This window comes from Amblyomma mixtum, chromosome 7 (assembly GCF_055824585.1).
Source record: "Amblyomma mixtum isolate Tamu chromosome 7, ASM5582458v1, whole genome shotgun sequence".
Classification (NCBI taxonomy): Eukaryota; Metazoa; Arthropoda; class Arachnida; order Ixodida; family Ixodidae; genus Amblyomma; species Amblyomma mixtum.
Genome location: NC_143018.1, coordinates 44,588,057 through 44,606,285, shown reverse-complemented (window position 1 = coordinate 44,606,285; position 18,229 = coordinate 44,588,057). Strand labels below are relative to the sequence as shown.

Here is an 18,229-nt window from a genome sequence, read left to right as displayed (position 1 = left end):
GCGCACCGCGCGAACTGCTGAGTGACAGAGGCCGCGTTTTCTTATCGGAAGTTGTCAAAGCCTTGCTCCGCCAGTGCAACATCATTCACCGAACAAGCTCTGCCTATCACCCGCAAACTAACGGCCTTACAGAAAGATTTAACCGTACCCTCGGTGATATGCTCTCTATATACGTCTCATCAGACCATTCCAATTGGGATCTCGTCCTTCCGTATGTGACGTACGCCTACAACACCGCAACGCAGTCGACTACCGGCTTCTCACCGTTCCATCTTCTTTACGGCCGTCATCCTTCTGCTCCACTCGATACCATTCTCCCATACCAGCCTGACGCATCTGAGTGTACTCCTATTTCTCAAGCTGCACGACACGCAGAAGAGTGTCGCCAAATCGCCCGTTCTCTCACAACTGAGGCCCAATACCGTCGGAAATCCCGCCACGACAGCCATCACACGTCCCCGCACTTTTCTTCTGGTAGCCTCGTGTGGCTCTGGATTCCATCCAGTACTCCGGGCCTCTCCTCGAAACTTCTTTCAAAGTCTCACGGCCCCTACCGAGTTGTGGAACGCACCTCGCCTGTTAATTACGTGGTGGAACCGCTGATGCCGTCTCCTGATCTTCGCCGGCGCGGACGCGAGACTGTTCACGTCCAGCGCCTCAAGCCGTATTATGACCCGGCCGTCCCACCTACGCCGTAAGTCGCCAGGATGGCTCCTCTTCTCCCCGGGGGGCAGTTGTAACGACGAAGAAGTTCCTGTTCAAGCGAAGACGACGACGAACTTCTTACCGTTGTGTTGAGCGGCATTGCCATCGCTTTGTGTGTGTGCTCGTGGTGCTCGACCTCTGTGTCTACGAGGCCTGTGTCTCTGTGTCTACCGCCGGCGCACAGTACTCTAACCATCCCAGTACCCATCTTACAATGGTAACTCTTTAATTGGTTCGCCTTACATGCTTAGTGTCATGTGTACTTGTAAATGTCAATATATCTGGTAACCTTGGCGTATGTAAGTACATATGCAAATAAAATTTTCTGAACACCCTGTTTAGAGCGCCGCTCTTTGGCGCCCGTTTTTGCGCTACGCGGTGTCGCCGTCGCCGTTGTCCGTTGCAACCAGCACTGGACAGCTTAGTCGCGCTTTAAGCTGCGAAACCAATGGAGCGGTAGCTTTGAAAGCGAGACGCATAACTGCCCTCTGGAAACAGTGGACACCTCAATCGTGCTTTAAACTGCGTGGCGGTAGTGACAGGTGCGTGCTGCATGCGGTGGCATTGACAGCGTAGTGCAATTTTAAAGAAACCAAGTGCGCATAACTGGCTCGCTGGATCAGTGGACGCCTCAGTCGGGTTATAGGTACGTGGGGTGATGAGAGAAAGATGTGGGCTGCAGGCATTGACAAAGTTGTGCCAGAAAGACGGCGCTGAAGCAATAGGCCGTCGGCGTTCATCGTCTTCATTGGCGTTGGTGAAAATATTTTAATGAAATTGTCTGGGAGGTTGTAGCGGCGGGTGGAGTTCTCAGTCCGGAACCTCATTGGCGTAGGCTGCTGTCCGCTCTTTCACGCCTTTTCTAAATACGCGTATTTAGTTCTAAATACGCGTTGAAATTTACAGGATAACCTAAAGTTCTGTGCGCAGGTACTTAAACAGCGTTTCTCAAATGTTCGTATAATTTCTAAACACACTGCCTGAGACTGATTATGACAACTTCCTGCGCTTCCACTGTTTCCTCAGTCAGGAAATCACCTTCCATTCTTGCTTTGCGATAAATCTCCTGCCACTCGGATGAACTCAAAAGACATAAAGCCATTGTCAAGGTTTTAGGAGTAGAAATCTAAATGATATCTTCTCCACCGACGAGCCTTCATTCCGACCATCGCTAGCATGTTACATCTGAACGCCTGCCCTTTGTCCCAGCCATCCGTGATTTGAATCGTATTTCCGCCCACGTCGTTTTGACTACCAACTCATTCAACTTCGTCTGGCGTCGAAAACATTGTTATTTCAGCATATTCTATGTGGGCGTTTTTATCGCAGTCGAGTCCACAGGTGATGTACCGTAGTGCACAGTTTGAAAGTTGAGTGAATAAATGAATTCCAAAGTGCAGAGACTGGGCACAGAGGCGCCAGAAAGCAGCATTCAAAATGAGTGCAGCATTCGCAGCATTCAAAATGAGTGCTTTAAGGATGCACGAGGGGGTTAATTAGTCTTGTCACACACAAGGCTGATATTACGTCCCTTAGCGAAAACTGATACTTTCGGTATATATGCCGGGATATTTATACTCTATTTTAAACATATTTTGTTTTCACGTATGCATTAAAGATATGCAGGAAATATATTCCTGAAATTTCGTGCTTCATATTCTAAATATCTTAAATTTTGTCGCAAATAACTTGAATAATGCATGTTTCAAGCGCGTTTCAAATACGTGAAAAAATATGCATGCGGTTTTATCATTTTGTGAATGTAACCGAAATGTACTTTCATAAATATGAAAATAATTTGTCTAAAGTATACTTCAATTCTAACAAATGAGCAGGCAGCGTAAACAAGTTTTCAGCATACTTTAAGCTGCCGTGGAACTATCTAGTGCTCAAAATCACGTTTCGGGAACAGTGAAAACTCTCCCTTTTCCGCAATCCTTTCGTTTATGGCCACTTCTGACAGGAAGACAATCACCACTTATTTAAGCTGCGTGAGAAGAACATGCCATAATACCAGCAAGGGCTCCTTGGGCACCTTTCGCGCCCGAATATGCCAGCGCAAAGGACCCCGACTCTCAAGGCTGGCCAGCTCCCGTAGGCGCCCATGTGTTTGTTGGTTGACAGTTCGACTTCTGACCGATGCGTGACGCAAGTTTCCATTAGCAATTCGATTCTAGATCGACCCCAAATCCGAACGCGACCAGTCCGGCGCTTGTGAGACAATTTGTCGGCCCACAGTCTTTGCACGAAAAACGCCTCACCGGGCAAGATAATGCGTCCTCTCTCTGGTAGTTTATATAAGTCAATCCAAATATCGCGCTTGTCGGAGCTCTCTCTAATTGCTGACGTCACATTCTGTCGGCATTTGCTGTGCGGTGACATCTTTCCTGCTCAAGCTGCGTCACCCTGGTCACCTTCATTCCTAAAGCCGGCAAAGCCACAAACACGGGAAACCTCCGCCCCACCTCCCTCACGTCTTGTGCGGGAAAGCTGATGGAGTCTATGGTGCGAGAAAGGCTGTCCGAGGTTTTGGAAAACCAAAATGTATTCGCAAACATCATGTTCGGATTCCGCCCGCACCGGTCCTCGCAGGATGTCCTGCTGCAATTAGACCGCGAAATTCTGAATCCCGTCGAATACCCCCTGAATGACAAGATAGTACTCGCCCTCGATTTGAAGGGGGCTTTAACAATGTAACACACGACATCATTTTGACGCCCCTCTCCCAAACCAACTGCGGACACAACACGTTTCAGTACATTAGACAATTTCTCTCCGCCCGGCAATCTTATATCCGGATACAAGATGAAGAACGCGGCTCCTACCAATTAGGTACCCGCGAGTCGCGGTCCTTTCACCCCTACTATTCAATTTGGCAATGATGAAACTTCCAGCTCAGCTGGACAGTGTCGAAGGCATACAGCACGCGCTCTATGCCGACGACATCACCATCTGGGCTAAGCACGGATCGATAGGAGACATTGAAGCCAACCTGCAGCAAGCGGTGCAGATTGTGGACGCTTACCAACGCCGCTGCGGCCTTGAATGCTCCCCGGACAAATCGGAATTTGTGCACATTCGACCCTCGCCGAAGTGCACTACCATAATCGAACTGTCCCTAGCGAGCGGACCCATCCCACAACACGCTGAGATCAGAGTACTGGGTCTCTTTATCAATAAACACCGCCGTGTCGACACAACACTGGCCAAATTGCGCAAGGTTGGGGACCAGGTGGGCGGCATGATCCGCCAGGTTTCCAATAACCGCGGGGGGTTACGGTGCAAAGATACCTTGCGGCTGGCGCTCGCATTCGTAACCAGTCGAGTCCTGTACTCGATTCCTTACCTCCACCTTCGCAAATGTGACGAGGGAGCGCTTGAGGTGGTTCTCCGCACGATTTACAAGCGTGCTCTTGACCTCTCGGTCACCACGTCGAACCACCGCCTCCTGGGTCTGGGGATGGTCAACACTTTCGTGGAGCTCCGAGAAGCACACTTGACAAACCCCTACTAAAGACTCTCAAAGACGCCGTCGGGTCGCCGCCTGCTTGCCCGACTTCCCATCCAACACCCAGCACTGACGGAAGAGCGCGTGCGCATTCCCGAAATCTGGAGATACGCCCTGCACGAACGCCCTCTTCCGGCCAACATTACACGAGACGACCATAGTGGCCGGCGGCTCGCGCGGGCGGGAGCCTAGGCACGCTACTATGGAAACAAACGCGGAGTATTTTACGCGGACGCCACCTGCCCACACCATAGAGGTTGGTACACGGCCGCAGTCGTCCACCAAAACACCGCAGTGAAGAGCCTTACGTTCAAAGCAGAAGAAATTACATGCGGAAGAGGTGGCAATCGCGCTCGCCGCCGCCGATCACAACTCGCGGGTCATCATTACCGACTCGCGAGGGGCCTGCAGGAACATCGAAAGGTGCTTTATTCCCTATTTGGCATGCCGAATACTTCAGAATAGCAATTATATTAGGGCTCCCGCGTCCCGCACAATAATATGGACTCCCGCGCCCACGGGTCTCGAGGGCAGCGAAGCGGCCGACGCCGCTGCACGCGCGCTCTCACCGGGCATAGCCCTCGCCTCCCCCCGATGCGGACTCCGGACTCAATCCGGCATTTACCTTCAAGGAAATCATCCAATATTACCAATTCGGCCATGCAATCTTTTCTAAGTCCTGCAAGGGCCTCACGAAGGCGGAGGAACGCTTACTCTTTCGCCTTTATACTAAAACACTGCTGTGCCCGGCACTCATCAAACATTTCGACCCTGCGTGCACAGGGGAGTGCCCGCACTGTAGGGAAAAGTCTTCGGACCTTTACCACATGGTGTGGGCATGCTAATCAACCCCGCACCTTCCCCCTATCCCCAACCCTACCCGCGAGGACTGCGAGGCGGCCCTTCTCGGCTGCCCTGACCTGGCGAGCCAGAAGGCCTCGATCGGGCGCGCCCAAGCAGCAGCTACAGCCAATGGACTCCTGTAATGCGCTGCCCACCTAGCGTTTGTGAGGGACGGCCCCTTAAGGACCACTCCACTCGCTCCCTGTGCATATTTTAACTATAAAGTTTTTCAGTCAGTCAGTCAAGCCGCTGCGGAGCCTCCCGAGTGGATCTCAAGATTAGAGCCGTTGTGTATGTTACAGGCATTTTCATCTGACGAAGCCAGACTCCTGCTGACTGACCACGACAGTGTTGTATGTGCATAGCGTTTTCTGTGTTTTTGTTTAGTGTTTTCTGGTTAAGCGCTATGTGCCTTGCATTTTCATACGCCTCTTGATTGACGGCAGCGCCGCGTTTTCTCAGGGGTACGTGGGCTTCTTATTCTTATCACTTACAGCCGGGTCAGTTCTTCAGTTACTTTCTTAAGTCGAAGTGAATATATTTTAACTGTAAATTTTTAATGTATTTAATACACATAATTAGTAAGTTTTTGATGCAAAGTAAATACATTAAATAAGCAAAAGTTGTATTTTGACGTGTTTTACAGTGTTTATAATATTGCTCCTAGCATGCATATTAAGCAGTCGTATTGAAATTTAGGCATAGGGACAAAAAATACTGAATGAATATGAAATAAAAACAGTGGGTTCGAAATGCATTTTTAGCAGAGCCTTTTTTCACTAACAGACATCTGTATAGAATTTTTGCTTGGCTAGTGGAAATAAAAGCTGAGGTGCCAGGCAGAACTTTGAGAGCAGCGCCAAGGACCAGGAGAAGGAAAGCCCTGCTTTAGTAGTAAGTCCTACGTTTAGAAACCTATTTCGAGGAGGCCATGCGTACTTGGTCTGAGCCAAGTACGCAAGTACGCAATTTATGCGACTTCTGTCAGCAAGAATTAACCCTGCGTTCGTGCACTGTAAATCTGATTTCACACTGGTTTCAGTTAGCAACTGTAGCTTAAGTAGAATTTTTTAACGTTCCGCTTAAAAAACTGGAACCTTGTTCTAGATAGAGACAGCAATGAAAGAATTACGCGGAACAACGTTACATTTAAATGAAAAGGCTATGATATGTGCAATCGTTTTCCAGGCAGCATCCTTGAACGGCCTTAGCGCCCACGTAACCTAAATTGCCGACAAGCACCTAATACCAATAGGCGCCTTATTGCAATTAGCTTCTTGTAGCCGGTTAGTAATAGCCATTAAACAGTTTTTGAAATTTTATAAAAACGATTACTCTCGCCGCTCTGGCTCAACAAATTTGGGCTGTTTCACGCGTCATTCGAACAGCGCGCTCCTGCGGGGAGCACGAAGCGACGTCGATGAAACCGTGACACTCCGTGACGCTCGTGCCACGTGACATTCTTTGCCCCGCGCACGCAGTCCGAAGCAGCGAAGTGGCGAGGAGCGGGGAGCACCGCGGAGCGAGAGGGGCAGATCAGAGAAAGTTATAACCCAGCGTCATCCGCGATCCGCTACCGATATCCGTTTCCCAGGCATATTTTAGCGCAAAAGACGGGACGACAGAAAGACAAGACGAACACAGGCACCCGTATTCGTCTTTTGCGCTAAAATATGCCTGTGAAGACTGAACGCCAACTAGCCCACCATTTAACCCTTTTGATACCCGCTTCTTCGGGCCACCACTACGTACGTGCTGATTGGTCCTGGCGTGGCAGGCGAGCACGCAGCTGGTGGGCACGTGGCGCCATCTGACGACCTGCGGGCGTTCTGTGCGCGGACAGCGGAGCCTTGGGGAGGCGGGTGACAGTAGGAGATCGCGGACCGCGCTGTGCTATCTCTCTATAATATCGCGTGGCAAGTGCGTCACGGAGTTTCGCGATTCGATCGACGTCGCTTCGCGCTTCCCGCAGGCGCGCTGTTTTCGAATGGCGTTAGAAGTGGCGCAAGTTTGTTGAATCAGAGTTTGTTGAAACTGTAATCGTGTCTTGGAAATTTGAAAAGCTGATATCGCTATCGATGATATAGCTTGCGGGGAGAGTCTTAGGCCCTGCAAACTAATGCACTTGCGATTGTACGATATGACGAGACAAATCTGCTTTATCAGGAACTGGTTGTTCATTTCGGTTTACAATGATGTCCTTCCCGCTCAGTCTTTAAATTGTACTTCGCCATCGCTTTTTCGTTCCTACACCACGTGAGCTTCTCGGGGGTGGAGGTGGCTTAGGGTTTAAGTGAGTGGATGGCTGGTGGGCGGAGTCTTGTGGCGGGTGCAGGTTTGTTGTTGGTGGTGGGTGAAGCATCTGTAGGTGGAGGCCGGTTCGTTGGCTGTGGGTGGCGGCTTCTGGGCGATGAAGTATGGTGTAGGGTATAGGTGGGCGGAACTTTTCTGGATGGTGGAGTTGGGCGGTCTGCGGGAGGTTAAGCTTTTGTTGGTTATAGATGGGTGGTAGGTGGAGGATTCTCAACGGTGTTCGCAGTTGAAGAGGAGAAGTGGGCGGAGGAATCCTGAAGGAAACAGACCGTGAGATTTTCCTAAAGTAGGGTTAGTAATGAGAACGCATTAAAAACACGTGCCACATTTCCGATCCACCCTCTGCCCACCCCAGCCTTCTTTGATTCTAAGCACAGTCTTCAATTACAGGCCTCCAGTAAGTACAGCCGGAAGCATCAAAGTGCAGCAATTTGACAAACATCAAGCATTATGAGATCTGGCTACTTCTGGGCGATCTTCACTCTCGCTAGCTGTCTCCAGCAAACTGAGGGGTAAGCATAGCGTTTCGGTGTAATTATTCTCACTCAGAACGGTCAGGGTTCGGGCTAGTGGGTAGTCAACATGAGGATCCATAGCGCGCAAAATTGAAGGGACACAACAGAAGCGCTAAACTTCCACTGAACGATCTTTATTTGGCGCGGACAAACTTATAAAGACCACGTAAGGTGCAGGCACAGATGACTAACAATGATTATCTTGTCAAGCTCATGACGTGTCTGGAATGAGAAAAAACACACTTCTGAAGTAGTTGGAAAAAATAGTGATCAAGAAACGAGGGAGATAATTGAAGCAGCGGCGATGGAAAAAGAGGGATTGGAAAATTGCGTTAGTGATCCTTCGGTGTCATTATCAAAAAAGGACTTAGCTTTCTTGGATTCAAGGCAGCGGGTGATAGTGTGAAACGTGCTCACTGATTGGTGGCTTGCATTGTGTTTTTTCTCATTCCTGACACGTCATGAACTTTTTTTTTTCAATATACTGTTAGCCCTTGCGGGCTGTTACAGGGTGGGAATGGTATAGTCAGTCAGTACTACACAGTTCCAGCTCTTTTACAAAAGTTTCAAGTGAACAAGTTTTGTTGAATACGTGTCGGTCAAGGTTATTCCATTCTATCATTGTTAGTCATCTGTACCTGTGCCTTACGTGATCTTTGTAAGGTTGTCCGCGCCAAATAAAGATCGTTCAGTGGAAGTTTAGCGCTTGTGTTGTGTCCCTTCAATTTTGTGCGCTATGGATCCTCATATTCTCACTCTTTTTTTTACGCTAGGTGACAGTGTCAACGACTGAGACATGTTTAAAATATTGATCTTCCAATTATATATCGTAACGAATGCCTCTGTTTTAGGATGACCTTGCTACACTTATGAATATGGACTTCCTGAAAAACTTCATCTACTTCCGTGGGAATTTTCTCGGTGTGCATTGAAATCGACGAAATTGCAAACTCCATGCGTATAAAATGAAATTTTTTCGGCGATTTCGCTTTCGTCACTGCGTACACTCCAACTTCTGCATCTCCATATTTAGTTTAGAGCAAAGAACGATAGATACCGGTGCTTATTTTAGAACAAGTTAGCAAGTTTGAATCGCAGGTCACGCACGCCATGGCCGCAGCGAGAGGAACTGCCCGCTTGGTAAGTTAGAAAGGCGCGAGCGTGCGCCACGCAGCTACACCTTTCTTCAAATATTACTGTTACTAAATGCTTGGCAAATGTAGTTGGTGTGGTCAGGCATGCATAATTTCTTTGCGCAGAAGTTCTTGAGCTGGGTAAAGACGTCGGAAGGTATTCGTAGAATGAAGAGCCTTCTTCCCATCCCATGTAATTTTGATCCCATGTTACTAAGAAATGTGCAATAATTTAAGGCGCAGTGGGAAAGAAAGTGACGAATTGGCGATTGATGCTGCCTGAAAACAAGTATAAGCAACCAGTTCGCACCAATGCTCTGGAGTTAAATCTCTATTTAAATGTGCTAAGAATCCAACAGAGGAAAGCTTGTTAAAACATTTAGTCTCTACTGATGTTAGACAGAGGTATTCCTCCTGGAAATATTTTCTGTGTGCAGAGTTAATTTTTTTTTTCACCGAAAGAGTTTCGCCAGGACATTGCAGTAGAAAACAATTTAGCCGCATTTCTGAATTACAAGCAGACTACCGCGGAAAAGGAAAAGGCGTCAGAAACATTTTCTGCTCGAACAATGACAGGAAATACTCTGCTGCACAAATCACAGGTCTCGCCCTCTGATTAGTGTGTTTTTTGAGTAACAATCGTCCTGACACGCTACCTTCTGGATACTCTGGATACAAGGTAAGCGTTCTGTAAATGAGGAACAATGCCACTTTAGCACACCACAATCCAGATGCCGCGCAATGTCCCATTGAGAAGGCGAGGATGTACGTCACAAATGCGTACACATATACGGTGCCCTCTAGGAGGGAAATTATCAGCCAACTAAGAAACTTTAATGCAAGCAAAATCACGAGTAAATGTTTACGCTCTGCAATAGACCGCATGAGAAATTTTGCGAGCAGTCTTACCCTCTTGTTTCTGCTGACCCAACCGAAATCACCTCCGTGTCTTGCTTCTATTGCATTTAAGACTAGAGCTACTTGGTGAGGCGGAACAGATTTCTCTGCCTGCCATTTTGGTGGGTATTTTTTTTAAAGGCGAAATCCTTTAAAGCCTCATCGTTGTCTACAGAAGCTTGTCTACAGAAGGTTGTCAGCAGAAGGTTGTCAGCAGAAGGTTGTCAGCAGAGGTGCATGCTTTTCGGTTGGTCGAACTGGTTATAACGTCAGAGTGCGCGGATTCGAAGTAATAAGGTCATCCTCGAAATGCTGACTCCCCCTTTTGGAGCAGACGACAACTAATAAAATAGTTGTAGTCCGCTCCGATAGGAGGTGTAAGGCGTCCGTGGGTGACCACATTACATACCTCATTACTGCGAACAGAACCATGGATACAACCGAACTCATCGAAGCAGAGAGAGTCGTGCTAGAGAAGCAGTCAAAGTGTTTCGTTGTAATGTGTAGTCAAAGTGTGTAGTCAAATAAAGCACTAGTACAGCACAGCAAACAGTCTCGCTGTCAATGCCAAACAGTGAGCCAGAAAAGGCTGTCGCCTTGCGGCACTTTAGAGAGCCAAAGTGCCCCCTGAATTTTTTTCTGACATGATCGCGTTCATGTCTTTTTTCGACTTGATGGAACCAAGCGCACGTTCCTGCACCCGCGCTATATATGCACCCGACTAATGATGTTAGATTGACTTGACTGACATGCCCTCGTTGACTGACATGGCTGTCTCTTTCATTGAACACTAAAACTGTTAACTATTCAGTTCTACAGAATCAGGGCCCCTGTTTTTGACGCCCTTAATAAAAAACGGTAATACCGATGAAGCAAGAAAACAAAGCCAAGTGGACTTTTTTCGGGAGAAAGCGAATGCTACAGCTTATTCTGGCTATATCACTGTGAATGACACAACAGGCAGCAACCTCTTCTTCCTTCACATAGAGGCACAAGTAAGTACATTCCCGCGAACACCACACAAGCAGCAAACACCCAAGCGTTGAAAACTCTGTGTACTATAGCATCGTTCCTAGTTTGTTTGATTTGTCGTGCTGTTGACAAAATTAGCAATTCTCACATTCGCTTCGCTGGCGTTTCCAGAACGCGATACATGTTGACAAGTACGTCATTATCACGAGCTTAACTACACCCCAATAAGCCTGTCTTATTTTCGATGGTTCAGGGGAGAAACACATATTTACCTCTGGATGTAAATTATATTTGCGTGCTAAATTTAGATTAAGTTTCTGCACATACTAAATGCATCTCTGCTTTTCATATAAAGCAATATCATGTACAATAGTGACTTCTTTGAGCTTCCTCAAAAACGTCAGCGCAGTCCAGGCGTGTGCTACACGGTTTTACAATGTCTGTTATGTGACTAAGCTTCTCCGACGTTCGCAACGTCGTAGTATTCACTGCTAGGAAATGAATCTTCTTTGACGTAATAAATTCCCGTGACCCGGTTCTCTGGACGGTCGCAGGGAAGCAGGGCGAACGCGAGACTCCCGGATGTCACATTTACAATTGCGGTCCACCGGCTGGTGAGCCGGTATTGGATCAAGCCATTAAATCAGCGCGTGCCCTGCGACTACGGCGGACTGAAAGCACAGCGACAGTGCATCGTATTGCGCTTATTAATTATGCCAGCTTCGAATTAAACGCGAACGAGATAGCTAAAATGGAAGCTGAAAAGCAATAAGATTTTGTTTGGAGCACACTGACTAATAGTTCGTTTCATTTTGTCTTTGTTTGCAAGAGCACAGCAGCGTGGAATTGCAATCTATAAGAAAGTAAAAAAGTCGTATAGCGTACTTCTTTATAGGGGCAGGGTGTGTTACCCAAGCACTGAGGTAGATTTCTATAATTAAAATTACGCAATATTCATTGCTGGCAGCGGAACGCGTTATTTTTATTGTTTAAAGCCATGCGCCATGTGATGACAGTCAAGGTACCTAGAAACACTTTTGCTGAGTTCGTCGTAATGTGAACGAATTTTGCTCCGTACGGTACGTAATTTCACAAGGAAATTAACGAGAATAGTAAAGTACTCAAAGAATTATATGAATATTTGAATAGTGGCCTATATATAATTTTACCTAATATAACTGGTGGCGTTAGGCATGAGAAAGTAATAAAATCACTAAAAGCATTGCAGAGGTGGACAATAAGCTGCTATGACTAGAAAATTGTTGACCAGTGGTGTTGTTATTGTGTTTCAGAAGCTTTAACCATTAATCGTTTATAATCGATGCCTCATCACGCCTAGTGCGCCAGCAGTATAGAGGATCCCTAACAAAGCCAACCCTTAACGTGATGTGAGAAGCATCAGATATTACCTTCCGCTCTTTAATCTTATTTACGAAGGTAACTGCTATTTCACCGTTCAGGCTCATATTTTCTCTTTAGGAGGAGGGTGGTTAAATTTGGGTTTTTTACACAGAGCATTCAGTATTGCATTGAGAAATTTCGATACTAACAAATGATTAATTATACAATTTCTATCGGGTGCTCATAGCCCTACATTATGAAAACAATGCATTCAGAGGCTTAGTTTCCTCCTTTTTACTCACTTCTGTGAAAGTAGTAGTGATGAATACAAACCAGCATATTCTAGGTATTTTCTTGCAAGAAGAGAACGCGAATGCAAACTGCACGCAGCTTTACTGTAACAAGCTTAAAACACACACGCGTTCATCTTGACCGTATGAGGCAGCACCGCACTTCGCTGCAGCCAGGCAACACAGCAAATCTTCCAAGACACTGCAACCACTGCAAAGACTGCACCCCTCTGTTCCATAATGTCAAACTCATCGGCCGCGGCAAAACACAGATAGAAAGAGAAATCTTAGAAGCTTTTAAAATCAAGCAGTTAGGGACTGAATGCGTCAGCGACAGCTCTGTCAGGTTCACGGCAAAAGAGTACACTTTCATGAATGGGACATAGGTTGCCACATGTTTCTTCGCTCGCTTAATCAGTTTTGTGTTTTGCTGTTTTGATAGCATTTCTGTTCTCATGTTGGCGAAGTAAAGAATTTTCAGTTGTGTTTCCAGCGTTGTCCTGTGTACTTCTCCTCCTTGTGAATGCGTCCTTTTCGCTGGTTTTCTACATACCATGCACCAACTGGCCCAACAAGCTACGCTTCATCTTGAAGCAATTTTGGGCGGGATGGAATTTGTAGAAGTAGGTTGGCCAGGGCTGGCACAGGAGAATGACAAGATAGAGCTGAGCAGTCACCTTTTTCTGTCTGGCGGGAATCCAGCTGATGATGGGGTCGATGGCGTGAGCCCTTTTACCCTTTTATTGGTCCTCTCAAAAAAGAGGTAAAAGAACATAAAAGAAAGAGAGAGGATGCCTGGACCAGCAATGCTTTGCCAGGCTTAACGCCAATTCAAAATAAATGAAAAATAACTAAATGCTCCAAAGAAGAAAAAAAAATTAAGCGCAAAACAGAGCATTAAAAAAAACTCATAAGAAAAGAAAACAAAAGTCTCGTCATAATAAGTTAGACGCAGGCAGATAGCCGAAGCACAGCGTGCAGTCCGCGAAATAAATAATAGTAATAAAAAAAAGAGAAAACCCAAGTCACTGCAAAGTCATTGTCACCGTAACAGTCAAAGAAAGCACTGAGCGCCGGCCACAAAATAAAAATCAGAAAAATAAAAACATAATCAAGACAAAAGAAAAAAAACCGAAGTCACAGTCACTCAGTCAAGGACACAGTCACAGTGACGCAGTCAAAACAGAGTCGCAGTCACACAGTCCAGGACGTAGTCACAGTCACAATCACGCCACGACAAAGCCACCTATGCTCAATAAAGGAGCACGGGGCGCTCCGCTGTGACCGTAGCCATGCAGACTACGGTGGCCACAGCACTGTTGTTATTTTAACACATATTACGGCACATCCAAATGAATGCAGTCATCACCCCGTCCCGCCTCTTTCTCTATCGCTATCGATCGGACCCTTCCTGTCCCAACTGCCCCTGTATCTATGCGGACCTGGCCCATTGCCTCTTCTATTGCCCGGCTGCTCAGCAGTTGGGTTCCTCCCCCCACCCTCTCTATCCATCACCACCTGGCTCGACTGGCTTGGCGCTGAAGGGGAAGAAGAACAGCGACTTCTGGTCGCCCAGGCGGTCGACATGCTCGGCCGGTAAATTATGGTTGAATAAAGGTCTTTTACTACTACTATTACTTACTGCCGTGAATAATGAAAAGTGCATGGTGTTTATGGGGCATTCCAGAATAGAGAACAGAATAATACCAGGTGGCAGTTTGCTTTATATTCACACATGTGTCATTTCCTGCCCTGCTGAAAAAGCTTTCACTTGAGCAAGCTTTAGCGTCTGCATTTAATCCTCTGACGTGAGGAAGTTTCTCGTCTTTCGAGAAGTGAAAAGGCGTGCATTTGCTAGCTCACCTGTCAACACAGCCATAATAACAAACTGTATTTCTAATCACCAAGAAACAAGAAAGTTTACATGAATATTGAACACCTTTTGCAGAACAACTCTTCGGGTGCACCACTAATGCTATGGGTTCAAGGCGGCCCTGGTCTCTCATCCTTATTCGGCCAGTTTCTAGAGAATGGTCCACTTGGCATCGACGCCAGTGGGGGTCTGTTCCACAGGGAACTGACAATACAAAAAGACATCAACATTGTATACCTCGACGTGCCCGTGGGTGCTGGCTTCAGCTTCACCCGAAACAAATCAGGTTTTGCGAAAAGCCTTCAAGACATCACGGCGGACATGAGAGAATTTTTGCAACAGTTTATTAAGCTCTTCTGCGAGTATAGCGGACGTGATTTCTACGTCGCTGGAGAATCGTACGGAGGTGGGTGTTTTCGTGCTTATCTCCTGAAAAGATCGTTAGACCAGGCTGCTTTTCTAATAACCTGCAGTTAGATATTTTATAAATGTACCAGCCCTGTACAAGTGCGCCTTCGTTTACGAATGCCTACTGAAAAGCGAACCTAACTGTGCGTCCGCCCAGTGCTGAAACCAAAGAGTATACGGCGCCTTGCTGCGACGGGTGACTAAATGGATGGAGCAGTGCACAAATGGGGCTTGGACTCAAAGCAGACATCACTGTTCCCTTCTGGACTTATTCAAGCGGCAGATCTTTTCCTTTTTCCATTCATATAATGTTCCTTTCTGCATGCCTCGAGAATACTACCTCCGGTCTGTGTGTACATATATGCATATACGCACATATACAGGTTTTTCAGGGAATCTGGGAAGACCTTAAGAATACGTTGTTTTAGGTAAAAATGTGACTTTTACAGCATGGTATCACCAGTGTTGGCGGACAGAAAACCGGTGAATCGTCTTAAGCAGTAAGCTGGGTAATTAATTTGCTATAATTAACTTTTTAACTATGGTATATTTAGGCACCTAGTTGCAATTAGAAATTTGTAGCCAGTCGTTAATAATAGCCACATCAGTTTTTAGAATTTCGAAACCGCGATTACCCTTGTCGCCGTGGCTCGACAAAATTTGGCTTTTTTGACTAGTTACATGCACTGGAAAGGTTGAATTGCCTGCATGCTTTTCGAAAGCGCATATATTATAGCACAGTGCAGCAAAATTTGGTGGGAATAATAACGTATTCGAATTTCTAAAAACTGATACTGCTATTACTAACGACCAGCCACAAGTCTCTACTTGCAACCAGTAGCCTAAATGTTATAGTTCGAGAAAACAAGTGTATTCTAGGGAAACACCAGTCGTAAATGGCAACATTCGTCTCTGTCATTTCAGCATTTTTTCTGTATTTTTGCATTACATCCCAGTTAAGCTAAATTCTCTGCTTGAAATTATTCATAGCATTCTAACTTGACGAAGCCACGATCATAAATTCTCTGCGGTGCCCTGCACCAAGGAGAGCATGAACTGTTTGCTAGAAAACCCCGGCACAATAACGACGAGAGCGCATGTAGCCGCTCCTGGATCAGCATATAGGATATTAGGTGAGCCGGAGGGTGTACAGCCTTTGTCAAAAGTAACCAGGCTGCATGGTTTGCTTCTAGAACGTACAGTGGAGCCCTTACAGCTTCCCTGAAGCTGAAATGGTCGTTAAAGGTAAAGACGGAGGGTCTTCTTCCTTCCAACAACTTTTGGTCTTTAGGAAAGTCGCAAGGGCTACACTGTACAAGCTAGAAGCAAACCATGCAGCCTGGTTACTTTTGACAAAGACTGTACCTTTGTTAATGTACCACTCCTGAGATTTTTCACTGAGGGCTTTCTTAATGTAGCCTAAATGTTTTCTCACGTTTTGCTTCCGGCGCCGACTTTCTCATATCTACCTTCACTCGAGCTATTCCGGAAAAGCTATTCCACCTTGAAGGAGATCAAGGCCGCACTCTTGTGGTGCAGGTTATGTAGTTGTTGGCTCAGGTTGTGGCGGTTCCACGAAGCCAGCGGTAGTTTTTGCTCGTCGCTTCGCCATAGTGCTAGCTTACAGAAAAGCAGCAGGTCCCCGCTTTGTACTTCATCATATTCAATAAATCTGTAAAAGGGCATTTTTAAAGCGGGAAACCGTTTAATGCAAGCAATTTTTTCGCATACTGTAAGATGTTATTATAACAATCAATACATTCGTAGATCACCCGACGGCAGTCTTGTTCTTTTTTTTTTCTCTCAACATTTTTGCTATCGTCCAAAGCGTTCCCCCTTTGGTTTTCTATGAAAGTATTAACTCTTTGATGGGATCGATGGAATCTTCTTGAAAGAAACGTTTTGATACATATCGGAATAATGGTCCCTTAACTTCAATGCTTCCATAATAGTATCTTACAACTTCTGGCCTGCATGATAGGCTGTGACTTTAACGAACGCTGACTTTTCATAGTAACTTCAATTTTCTGCTGATCTCTTTTCTCTTTCATTTTTTTATCCCGTCACCCCTTTCCTCCCCTGTAGGGTAGAAAACCAATTATTCTTCCGGTTGATGATGATGATGATGATGATGTCCTCAGGCTTAATGGCACATACCCACGGCGGGTGATTGGCCAGGGTGCAGAGCGGTTAACCTCCCTGCCTTTCCTCTTCTTCTTCCTCCTCCTCCTCCTCCTCATTTCCAAATTGCAAAAATTTTGGTCGGGAGTGTTAGACATGGTAGTACATCTTGGGCTAATATATTTTCATTTTTTTTATCTCTTTCAGCTAGATACGTCGTAAGCCTCGCTCACAGTTTGAAAACTGATCCCAGCGAGAATATCACCCTGAAACTTCAAGGAACGATCGGTGGCGTTGGACTCTTTGGATCAATATTCCGCACCGCGGACTCCAGCGATTTTCTCTACCAAGCGTCGATGGTCACCGAGCAAGGGCGTGACGAATTTGCTGCTCGATTTGAATTAATGAGAGAACTCGCCAGCAGTCAGAACACGACACAGTTTTATACGGCTGTACGCCTGTTAGAGCAGACAATATTCAATGCTATCCCTCCAAATCCACCAACCTTGTTCCAAAATCTTACTCTTTACAACCAACATGCCAGTACCCTGTACTCGGAGATGCCTCCTCATATGCTGCACTACTTCGCCTATGCTAATAATAGTGCATTCAAGAAAGCTATCCATGTAGGCGAAGATGGTCACTTTGACATCTATAATCTAACTCTCATACACAACCTTATTTTCGACCTAGCATATGATATCAGCCCTCAGATAGAACTACTTCTAAACGAAAGCAGGGTTTTGTTCTACACGGGCCAAATGGACACTGTATTTCCGGCAACCAACCTGAAAGCCTACTTCCGGTCGTTGAAATGGAAGCATGATTCAGAGTACAGAAACGCATCTCGCGTTCCCTGGAAGCCGTACAATGGCTCTCAAGGATTATGCGGTTACAAGATCACTGTGAACAATTTCACCGAGGCTGTCCTTTTGGGCGCGGGCCACTACGCGGCAGTGGACAAACCAGATTTGGCCTACTATTTGATGAGAGAGTTTATTAGTGAGAATAAATAAAGTGAGTTCACATTGTTAAGAGAAATTGGCGCTTCAACGGTATGCAATAATTCCTCAGTTTTATAAGTATGCTGTTCCCCATCGTCCCCTGGTTATAAACTGGTTTTGAATACTTCTAGCAATGATGCTGCCTTTCTCGACAAGATAATTTTTTTTAATTATGCGAGCTTTCTTGCAAATTTTTGTTTTTTTACCAATGCATAAGCGAAACAAGCCAAACATTTTTCTAGTACTGGAAAAATATTGCATACATATTGTGCTTTCATTTACCGGTTTTATCACAATGATTGGTGT

General features: G+C 46.1%; 1 protein-coding gene and 1 pseudogene across 1 annotated transcript; both read left to right on the top strand.

The window, feature by feature from the left end:
- Positions 1–3,583: 3,583 nt before the first annotated feature.
- On the top strand, positions 3,584–5,199 carry LOC149335859 (uncharacterized; annotated as a pseudogene).
- Positions 5,200–7,819: 2,620 nt separating this feature from the next.
- Positions 7,820–17,935, top strand: LOC149335858 (putative serine carboxypeptidase CPVL). Its single transcript, XM_089554028.1, has 4 exons — positions 7,820–7,881; positions 10,726–10,909; positions 14,466–14,796; positions 17,127–17,935. The coding sequence occupies exons 1-4, from the start codon at positions 7,820–7,822 to the stop codon at positions 17,933–17,935; spliced, it is 1,386 nt and encodes a 461-aa protein (XP_089410154.1).
- Positions 17,936–18,229: the final 294 nt, after the last annotated feature.